General features: G+C 38.3%; 2 protein-coding genes across 2 annotated transcripts; one reads left to right on the top strand and one right to left on the bottom strand.

Annotated features, from left to right (window-relative positions):
- The first annotated feature begins 1,040 nt into the window (after nt 1-1,040).
- Nucleotides 1,041-1,746, top strand: LOC121977878 (transcription repressor OFP1-like). The gene has a single exon (XM_042530279.1). It carries the CDS (start codon nt 1,091-1,093, stop codon nt 1,598-1,600), a length of 510 nt encoding a protein of 169 aa, XP_042386213.1. The 5' UTR covers nt 1,041-1,090; the 3' UTR covers nt 1,601-1,746.
- A 363-nt stretch (nt 1,747-2,109) lies between these two features.
- Nucleotides 2,110-5,124, bottom strand: LOC121976180. The gene is made up of 3 exons (XM_042528229.1): nt 4,551-5,124; nt 2,826-3,147; nt 2,110-2,741 (listed from the first exon to the last, which is right to left on the bottom strand). The coding sequence occupies exons 1-3, from the start codon at nt 5,078-5,080 to the stop codon at nt 2,523-2,525; spliced, it is 1,071 nt and encodes a 356-aa protein (XP_042384163.1). The 5' UTR covers nt 5,081-5,124; the 3' UTR covers nt 2,110-2,522.
- Nucleotides 5,125-11,346: the final 6,222 nt, after the last annotated feature.

Genomic DNA, 11,346 nt, shown 5'->3' with positions numbered 1-11,346 from the left:
ATTATAATTTTGGACTAGTAATCGTTAAACTGTCGACTAGTAATCGTTAAGCTGAAACTTGTCTTTCTATACTTGTTTTTATTTTCTTTTGCCGTGTTCTTTTTGAAAGTCATGAAAAAGTAAAATATGCAATTCACCCCCTAGCATTTCTTTAATCCTACGTATTATAGTAGACAGATTTTAACTTACCCTCTATTTTTACCTTTAGTGGACCTAGTATTTTCTCCAATTGCAATGATTTTTTTATTTCTTATTATCGAAAAAAAATAAAATTGTAAATCTTATCAAATATTTTAACAAATTACACTTGATATTTATTTCATGTAATATAGTAGGATATGTGGCTTTTGCCAGATATATAATTTTTATACAGATATATAATATCAGTATAAATGCATGTATAAGCAGGAATAGTTGGTTCGAAATGAATTAGTTAATATAAAAAAAACCGGACGTATAAAAAAAAAATTATATGCCACTTAATTGACAGCTACATTATTATAGTAGCTAATAATTGTCGGGACAGCAATGGTATGGTAATTTTAACCATGTTAAATAGTTTTAATTAAGTTTAAATAATTTTAACTTAATTAATAAAAAAATTAATATAAAGTATTTTTTATATAATATTTCAATCGAATTAAATTGATTTATTTTTACCCATAGTAAATAAATAATAATAAGCCGCTCTTTTACCTTTTTTTTTTTTATAAAAAAAACACTCTTTTAATAATTAAAAACATCCTTTTAATTTTTATCCAGAACATCAAATATTAGATCTCGAGCGGAATTAAATATTGGAGCTGCCTCCTCAAGTCAGCAGTTACATCTGTCTGATTCTGTTGGAGGAATGCACGTATTTCCACACTCTGTTCGGTGCACCAACTGATTTGGTCCAACAACAACAATTTTTTTTTAAAAAAAAAATATTCTCTTTTTCATCTAACAACATACAAATTAAATTTATGTACGTATGTAGTAAAAGCATGCAATTTTTTTTAATATAAATTAATTCCCCTCTTCCTATTTATCGCGTACAAAATCTGTGACAAAGATTAATTCGATCTCGAGCGAATCCAACGTAGATTCCATGGGCAGCCGTAGATTCACTCTCTCTGATTGGCTCAACAAGCTCAAACACATCGCCCACGGCGCGAGAAAGAAGACGGCCTCATCGCCGGCGGCCACCGAGCAGTCGCCTTCACCGGGCCGCAAGCTCGCCGCCGAGGAGCCGCCGAGGAAGGCCGAGAGGGCGGTCGTCGCCTCCCCCGTTGACGTCGGGTGCGGAAGAAGGGTTCGAAGGAGGTGCAAGCCCGCTCCGGTGCGGCTGAGAAAGAAGGCGGCGCGGTGGCAGGGGAAGGGCGTGCTGGCGGGGAGCTCGGCGGTGGTGAAGGCTTCTGCGGACCCGCAGAGGGACTTCCGGGAGTCCATGGTCGAGATGATCGTTGAGAACGGCATAACCGGCTCCGGTGACTTGGCTGAGCTCCTCGCCGTCTACCTGTCGCTCAACTCCGGCGAGTTCCACGGCCTCATCGTCAATGTGTTCAAGCAAATTCTGTTCGATCTTATTTTTTCCCAAAAACAAAAATTAGAAATTTGAATTTCAGTTTACCCCGCAACACTTTAACTACCTTTACGAAATGCCCCTCGTAATTTTATTATTATCGTTTTACTCCCACTTTGATTTTCGCAAAGTGTTATTGACTTATTGTAGTACTTGTGAAAGTGTGAGGATAAATAAAACAATGCGAGTAAACTATCGGATTGAGTTACTAATAGTAGAAAGTAGAATAATGATAAATTTACTTTGAAGGTTGAATTTTGGGCATAAAATTTCCTAAGAAAGTGGTATGTGCTTAACTCAAATAAAACGAGATTATGTTATTTCACATTATTATTACTTTAGGTATAGGAGACAATTGGATTCAATCGCCCGTGACCCAGACTTAATCGACCTAGTTTGGGTCAAGCTCGAAACTATCCAATGAGAATAACAATATTTTTAAAAATCAAATTTCACCCAAAAAAATTAAAAAAAACATTAAGACTTTCAATACCATAGTGCCAAGCAATCAATAAAAAAACAACATTTATTTATTTATGATCCACTGTTCAAATTTGCAATCCAAGAATACATCGTGAAGCAGTGTCAATCCAAATTTATAAATGAACAAAACAATAAACAAGTTCTTGGGAAGGAACCATCCTCCAGATGACCATTTCCCAGATGAAAAAAGGAAAAAAAAAAAAATACACTTATCCAACATTGCCTCAAATTCTTCTCCAGGATCACATAAACATGTAAATTATGGCCTGGGGGGGCACTTGAAGGCCATTCAAACCTACAAGAAATCATGACTAACCGATCGAGGTTGCGAAAACAAGAGAGCTGTAGAGGCTCAAACATGCATACCGTTCCTGCTTGTTCATATAAACACAACTACAGGCCATCTTTGAGCATCATAAGAGGAAGAAGCATCAGTTATCTTCTTCTGAAAAGTCCGCCACAAGAACGATGTGGTCTAGGAGGAAAAACAGAAACAGAGATTGTATAAGAAAACAAGGAAAAGGACCGCCAGCAACTGATCGGTTAAAGAGATTGTTTTTGTTTCATGATCAAGTTCATGAGACAAAACTAGAGGAGAACACATGTATTCGAGTGAGAATGAGGTAAATGAATCATCTACTGGCTGGTAAAGTGCTTCAGCTGAGACACTCTTTAGTTCGCCATTGCACCATTCCTGCCTCACGTTGGAAAGCCAAATTCAATAAGCAATGGTTCATGCTTCCCTAATGAGAAATTATATTGCTTATCAAAGAATTACCTGGAGAGTTTTACCGATTGTAACTAGAATGTCCCCCGCTCGCAGCATGGTAATTATAGAGCCTTCTGGATGACGGACACAGAATTCATGATGATCCCCACAAATGTGGAGACTCAAAGCCTCAGGATACAGTGACGTGGCATCGATGTAATCCATCGTGGTATTTCTGCTATAAGGTGAATCTTGCTTCCTCAGATGAAGGGTTGACTGAACCTTGCTGAGTCTTTTGGAGGGTGTTTGATTTGTCACATATTTAGAAAGAATTTTGGCAATGCACTCTGCGACAGTATCCAGCCTTGAAGCAACAGACTCCATTTTGTCCCTGAAAAGAAAAGTATAACTACAGTGTAAAAAATAAAATAAAATTTTGGATTCACATCAAGGAGGGATTAGATTGTTGGTATTTCTTTTCTCAGTGATATTTCTTTTCCTTATTTGTTCCGAGGTTTTTTTTCTTTGCGAAATGAATTGGTTCCCAGGGGACAAGCAAAGAAAGCAGAACTAAGTTCTACAATACTTCCAAAGAAATGTTAGGACAAATGTGCTATTGGAAACTGAGAGCACTGAATCATATTCATTGAAGCTTGAACCATTATAGCTTTGTTTATTTGATATTTATGTCAACATGGGCATGTGAAATGACTCAAATAAATTCAACTCATCAATGGGAATGTGCAGACATAAAATTTACATGTTAATGCTAAATAGAAAAAAGGGTAGGGCAGAGACTTGATTAGAGTAATAATTTATGATTACTTGGCTTACAAATTATGTTCGGGCAAGTTCTTGGGACAATATGGAAATCTCCATGTCATACATGTTAGCATTTTCTTGCTAAACATAAATCTCAGTAAGTGATGACCGGGAGTAAACACAACGCAAAATGCCATATGGTTGTTTAAAAGATGAGGCAAAGAACAGGACTTCACTCACAAACTTAGTGAGAATGAGGACAATGTAAAATTGCTACAACAAAGAACCTAGTTTAAAACCATTGCAAATGCAATGAAATATCATACTGAGCAAGAAACAACGACCAAGAAAGATTGATACTAAATACTGCAGGACAGAAGCCACAAACACTAAATCTGTTCAAATATCCAATTTAAAGAGCTACCTGGCATGCTCGGATATACCTACAATGCTGATGACTAGAATTGGACAACAGAAGTTATTGGAGTATCTGATTCTCCAGCAACAACTTGTCATTTGAAGAGCGTAATAGGGCTATCATTTGAAATTAAAGATGAGGTCTATATAGGACATGATCTCAATTGTTTGATGCATCATCAAATAGTCACTGTATTATTCTAGGATGCTTCTTCTAGTACTGAATACTAGATTCAAACCGCTCACATCATATGACACAAGCTTGCCCAAATCCTTAGTCATTCAATTCAAATTTAGCACTGACCTATAGAAACTTTGGAAATCAAATTTGCAGGCACAAACAAAAAATGATGAGTTGATTTCAAAAGTGACAAGATTTTTTATGATTTAAGGTCACAGAACACAACATAGAATAAAGAATATCATGAATAAGTAATCGATAAAAGAAAACTTGTGAAGTTCGTGTTAAAACTCATATTAAAGAAGGCCTTTGGGTTCGTTATTAGTCAACCGAACGGCGAGGCAAACATTTCTATGTTGATAATCGCAAAAAGGAAGAAAAGGTAAGCATTTTGAGATAAGGGGGAGGCAAAAGTTTCTTTGATCGGAACATACCTAAGGGCAGGATACGATTCAGGCCAGGTTCGCTGGAGAAGCCGCTCCGTCTCTGGGCTTCGCAACCGATACCAAACGAACTCCTGAACGACTCCATCCCTCCGTGCGAACCGCCGATTCTCAACATCCGTATTTGGCCTCTCCCCCTCCGGCTTCAAGATCACCTTTCCCGCCTCAATCGCGGCCCTGACCTCCTCCGCTAATGCCTTGCCTCCGCCGACCACGCGAATCGCCCCGACCTCCGAGGCTGCGGAAAGCACACAGCGTGCCGAGGACTCATCGCCAGATACCATCGAACACAGATCGATCTCCGGGGGAACCTTTATCACCGACTTCATGGAGAAGAAGGACTGCGGGAGCGAAAGATCGGGGACGCGCAGCGAGACGTCGAGGAACTCGGAGAACACGCGATCGTCGACGGCAGCTGATCGTCTGCCATTTCCGGTGGCAACCGGTGAGGGAGGCGGCGCGCGAAATCGCTGGCTGCTCACGCGCGGAATCGCCAAGGTCGTCGCCGTCGCCGTCGCCATCGCGAGCTCCAGAGGAGCGAGAGAGGCGACCAAATTCGAAACGGTCCATTATAAGGCATCAAATCGCAGCATTCTGATTTTGTGATGGACGGCGGAGATGGATTTGACTTAAAAGGCTTACAAATATAACACAAAATTATTGCTAATAATAAATGAAAAATGAAAGCCAATTAAAATAATTAATATTTTTTTAGTTTAAGGACAAATTATGTAATTATCAAACTATTAAAATTGCAAGAAAATGTTTATACGTAACTATTAATATAAACATGTATGGAAGAGAAGACAAAAGATACTTGATAATATTTATTTTTAACAAATATATTAAAAAAAGTGTTTATCAAACTTAATTTAAATTTTTAGAGGTAACAACTGTGAAGGTTGTTTTCGCTTAATACTTCCTAGGTGTCATTTAACTGACCTGATCTGAGAGATCGACACCTTAGCCCAAGGTTTTTGAATATGATAACCACATGCTATCATATAATAGAATAAGAGTCTTTTAATTCCCAGGACGTAGCATAGACGGTGGGCGCATGATATTTCTGACGTAATGATCAGAGGTCGATTCTCAGGAACTGACGACCTGGGATTTACCCCGTCATGTGCCTATGACCTGTGTACCTGCATGAACCTCCCTCCATATCCGTGGGAACGATACTAAGGGGGCCGCTAAGGTAGCGGATCTACCTTTATAGAATAAGAGTCTTTTAATTGTAAATCATTCCTTTTATTAAATTTAAATAATTATTTTTATTACATATTATATTAATTATCTTAAAATTTTTATTTATTTAATTTTTTTTATTATTTTCTATTTTTTTATTATTTTCTCTCTCTAATTAAATGATATTTTAATATTTTAAAAATATAATTCATTGTCTAAATTTTGAGAAGTAAAATTTAGAAAATTATTAAAATAGTTACTTAAAATATAAAATTTAAGATAAATTATGTATTTAAAAAAACTAAAGTCGATGTTCTAAAATCAAATAATAGGCATATTATACTGACTTAAAATGGAGACTAATATTGACGATGTTATTGGAATCAATTTTCAACGGTGCAAAATAATATCTGATCTTTCTTGTATAAAAGATCGTTGTGTTAAGATAAAATATTTCTATAATTTATGTAAGTGTATTTTAAAGTGAGATCAATCATATTAAACTAAGATAAATGATATTATATTTTACTCTAATATTGACGGGATCATTAAAATATCAGAATATCTATGAACATTTTCATTTCGCTATATAAATTAATTCATCTTAATCAAAATCAATAGCCCATTCTAATTAAAGCCTCTAAATTAAAAGTCTCCCATTCTATTTTTTTCATTTTAAACACTATGGCAGCTATTACAGCTTAATTAAAATATAAAAAACAATTTCAAGATAAAAGATATAATAAAATACTATTTTATTTTTAAAATATACTATACTGCCATTTTTACCCTATATTTAATATTAACCAAAATTATACAGCCATTTTACAATTAAAATTACTTAAAACAGATTTAATAAAATTTTAAATAATATTAACCAAAATTACTTATTAAATATTTTTTAAAAATATAAAATGTTTTTTAATATTTTTTAAAAATAAACCCAAAAACACTATTTCAATTCTTATCCTGAAAATAATAATTATATCATACACACTAAATGAGATGATAATTTATTAAAATTAAATTGCATAATAGATTTGACCCGGTCTCCTAACTTCAGAGTGTTCACCCTTTAATAGAGGTGTAAATGAGTCAAGCCGTTCGTAAATTATTCGGGTCTCGATTCGAAAAAAAGTTCGTTTGAGTTCGTTCGATTAAGTTAACGAGTTGAGCTCGATTTCGAGCTCGAGTTTAATAGTATTTGGTTTGTGTGCTCGTGAACATGTTGTTAAGAGGCTCGCGAACATGTTCGTTAAGAGACTCGTTTATATATATATAGTGACATGTAATAAATTATATGATAAAAAAATTAGGCTCATTTATCCTATTAATCTATTATATAATTATGTTAATATAATGTGTTAATATACTATATACTTCTTTTAAAAAAACACAAAAAAAATTAAAAGGGCAGTTCTCAAAGTCCAAAAACAAAAATAAATTATCCCTGATCCAACGGCTGAGATGGTTCTGATCAAATGAAAAAAAAGGCCAAAAGACATCCTTCATTCCTTCTCAGTCTCTCGTAAACCCTATCCCTAGTTCCTTACCCCTTCGTCTCGCCGCTTCGCTCACCATGACCGCCTACCTTACGAGTTTCATGCGGTGACCCAAGACCGAGAGACTATCTGTCTGGCAGCTCTTGATTAGTGATCTCCAAGCTCGAATCCCACCAGTTTGGCTGCCCTTGATCTCCATTTTCTAAGCTTCTGTTTGAGGTTTGATTTTTTGCTTCGTTTCCTTCTATTATGGGTTTAAAGTGGAGTTTGTTTGCTTCAAGTAATTCCTTTCTTGTAAACACAAGCCAAAGCTAAGCCAAGATAAGAAAATCCTTCGATTCATGACTTCTTTTCTACAAGACCCTAAATCCCCAAAATAAAACCTCAAATTATCCTAATTCTAACACTCTATTTAGAAAATTCATGATAAATAGCATTGATGAAGAAGAAAGTTCGGATTTGCTTCCTCAGTTCTTCTCTTGTATTTCCCTTCTTTTTTATACGTTTGTAGTTTGCACTTGTAGAATTTTACCTTCCCTTCTATTTCCCTACTTTTTTTTTTGTGCAGGAAGCATCCGACGATCGAACCTGTATTTTGATTATGTCAAAGGGTTCAAAGTTAAGTTATTTTGTGATCTAACATGTTTGAATGAGTTTGCAGAAAAGTCCTAAGTGTTATTAGGCAAAAGTCTTAGCTGCAGTTAGGCAGGTGAAAAATCCTAGGAGATGGTAACCCTAGGTCCTAGGGGGTGGTAACCCTAGGCGGGAAGTCTTGGCGGGTCGAGGGCTTTGGGCAAAAGTCCTAGAGTCGAGGACTCTAGGTGGAAAGTCCTGGTGTCGCGAACCAGATGAAAGACTGGACGAGTTGTGGAGCAGATGTCCAGCGGAAAGTCCTGGAGCCTCGAGCACTGAGCAAAAGTCTAGTTGGTCTGGAGAATCAACTGACAACAGGTAAACTCTCCTGAGTAGAGTAGGTGAGGACACGTTTCCCGATGAGGGAGCAGTAGGCGTCGATTTGACCTAGGGTTTCCAGTCAGAATCGAACAGCCCGGTGACTGTCAAATTCTTATGCTTAACTTATTTTGTTGTACTAAACTCTGTCTTGCAGGATGTGTTTTGTATTTTGGACTAATCCATATTGTAGGGGGTAAAAAAGAAGCAAAAGCCTCAGATGAACAGTCCTGAGGCGCCCCTCCATGGAGCTTAGAGGCACTTCAGGTCATTGGTTGAAGGCCTCCGCGCAATAGGGCAGAGGGCGCCTGCATGGAGCTTGAAGGCGCCCTGGACGCTGAGTAGAGGACGCCCTCATGGAGCTTGAGGGTGCCTGGACACAGGTGGAGAGTGCCCTCCATGCAGTTGGAGGAGCCCTCAGGAGGATAAGCCGTGAAGAAGTCAAGGCTTATCGACGTTGCGTTTTTGGCAGGGTTGAGGGTGCCCTCCATGGTGTTGGAGGCGTCCTCCCTTTATAAGTAGGTCTTGAGCAGTAGCAAGGCACATCATCTGAAACGCGATCCATCTTCCGTGTGCTGCTAAAAGAACGTTCCGACATAGCCGCAACTCGACCCCGACGACCAGAAACTTCAATATCACTGTTCTCTTTTGTCGTTGGTATATTTTATTACATTTAATTATACTTCAAAGTTGTAAAGATTTACGAATTGATAGTGATTGTCCACCGAAAGTGATCAGCGATCGCGGGCCATGGAGTAGGAGTCGCCCAATGCTCCGAACCAAATAAATCTTGGTGTTCGTGTGTTTTTATTTACTTTTCCGCTGTGTTTTACTTTGAATGTCACGCCCCAGAGGAGTCCCTATCCGAAGAAATTTCGGCAGCATCTCCCCTGTATGGCGGACAATCTGAAACTTCTACATAACCCATATACCTCAGCCACAGGCGGCTGGAATAATAACAATAAATAAAAACAATCACCACGCAGTTTATATAGATATTCAGCCTCTGGCTGTCACAACCACGCAGTTAATAATAGTAATCACAATACTACACTGACTCGAAATCCACCCTACTCCACTACACTCGTATAACTCAAAACCGACGAAACTCACCTCTTCTGCCATCCAGGCAGGCATGTAGTAAAAACATATCGAATAGAACATCCATCAATATCAAAAGAAAACATACGATGTCCAAGTATCCAAATAACCAAGTACACACATAAGCAAATAAAAACCAAACCAAATGGTAAATAAATCCTCGAGGTCTGCAGGGATCTAGCACTACGTGCAGTGAGGACTAGCAACTGGAACTCCCTCCAGACAGCATCAACCTGATAATAACAACAATGGAGGCGGGGTGAGTCCAACACTCAGCAGGTACAATTGATATGCAAAGTAAAGAAATATCACCTAGCACTAATCATGCGTACAGTCTCCTGATAAGAAAGATAAAAATGCATCTGAAGTAAACAGGAGAATACTGAGTATAAGGTCAAACAGTCCGAGGGATAGGGAAATCTTGTATGCATGTCAAACATAGGTATCCAACAATATGCAGCATATAAATGCAAAACACAAACACAGCAATAAATGCATCATGCATATGATGCCAATGATGCGTCCTGGTCACCCCGACGCCATCGATCATCTCACACAATAGTGAGGCCGAGTGGGTAGGGTGACAACTGCACTCTGTCGTCACTACTCCTGATGAGTGACCGAGTGGACGGGATGCTGTCGGAGTACACCTATCCTCCTACCCCAAATCATAAATGGGGGAGCACAATGCTTTCAACTCCCGGTACACGATGACGGGGAGGAATCCCTGTCGGATAACACGTTGTGTCACACTACCCATGAGCGGACCAACGGTGCCTAACAGAGTCCCTGCTGCAACACACTCAGCCTGAATCGACCACTAACCCATGAGTGGTGGTGTGTGCAGATCCATGTAATTGGCGATGTGCTCAACAATAATGGAGCGGACTATCGCACAGCATGCAATCATGCAAATGGTGCATGGCAACAACCATAAGAACATCCTGACATAATCCATATATATAGAAAAGTGCACCCTAGGTCAACGAATCATATCGAATTAAAGGTACAAAGAAGGTATAAAAACTTAGGTCCTGAACATGGTGAAGCATGGTATATCACTACCCCCTATAAGCATGTATAAACAGGTAAAATATACATGAGATGCAAGCCAATCAATCAATCAAGCATGTATCAAGATTTGGGTAGTGATTAACCGAAACAGATAAGAAACACAATTAATGCAACATGTTAATTTCATTACTAAGCATATCAAAGACAAAAAGTCAAAAGTACCCGCCTCCGAAAATAGAAAGGTCCAATCCGAAATAGATCCCTCGTCGAGACACCGTCTCAAATCAAAGTCCTGTACCAATCAATATATATATTTTTATTTAGCTAAAATTCATAAGAATTTAAATAGCTAAATAAAATCCACGAGATTAAATTAGGGAAAACCCTAATCCACATAACCATTTGCCTACCTAAATTAAATCTAGCAATTGACTAGGGTTAATTGTCTTAACCCTAATCGTTCCATTAGATTAATTTTAAACCAACCCAATCTACAACAAGGATCCATTACCCTACACCATACCTAATTTATCAACAACATGAAACAATTACCCTAATTCAAATCTACACATGATCATGTAATCAAATCCCTACACAAAATACCTCAATTCCTAGCTATCATTGATGTTGGAAGGAGTTGCTGCAGGAATAGGAACGCTGCTGGAAACCAAACTCACCTTCACAGAACAACAACCTGTTGAATTCCAGTATACTGTTCGGCTCAAGATAGGATCAAATAGTGGAGAACACAATATCAAGCAACAACCTAACTAACATCCTGATCTTACCTCAACTGGAATAGTTGCTGCTGAAACCTAGCAAACCACCAAACAATCAGAACCGTGACACTTTCCTGATACCATCATTGTGGTTTTGTTCGGATCCGGCAGCAAGAGGGAACCTAGGGCAAAGGAAGGAGCCGCGGTGGCGCTGGGAAACTCCACGACAAAGGGGCAATGGCACAGTGAGGTCCTTCAGTGATGTCGGCTCTAGCAGCACAGAGGGCAGAAGGGAGAGCGTCAGTGCTGTGC

This window comes from Zingiber officinale, chromosome 4B (assembly GCF_018446385.1).
Source record: "Zingiber officinale cultivar Zhangliang chromosome 4B, Zo_v1.1, whole genome shotgun sequence".
NCBI classification, from domain to species: Eukaryota; Viridiplantae; Streptophyta; class Magnoliopsida; order Zingiberales; family Zingiberaceae; genus Zingiber; species Zingiber officinale.
Note: the sequence above shows the minus strand (reverse complement) of the source record. Positions and strands in the feature narration are given on the sequence as shown.

Coding starts and splice junctions, on each gene's coding strand:
- LOC121977878 (XM_042530279.1), top strand. CDS start 1,091: ATGGGCAGCCGTAGATTCACTCTCTCTGATTGGCTCAACAAGCTCAAA.
- LOC121976180 (XM_042528229.1), bottom strand. CDS start 5,080: ATGGCGACGGCGACGGCGACGACCTTGGCGATTCCGCGCGTGAGCAGC. Junction 3,148..4,550: donor GAATCGTATCCTGCCCTTAG/GTATGTTCCGAT, acceptor TTTTCTTTTCAG/GGACAAAATGGAGTCTGTTG. Junction 2,742..2,825: donor CAATCGGTAAAACTCTCCAG/GTAATTCTTTGA, acceptor AACGTGAGGCAG/GAATGGTGCAATGGCGAACT.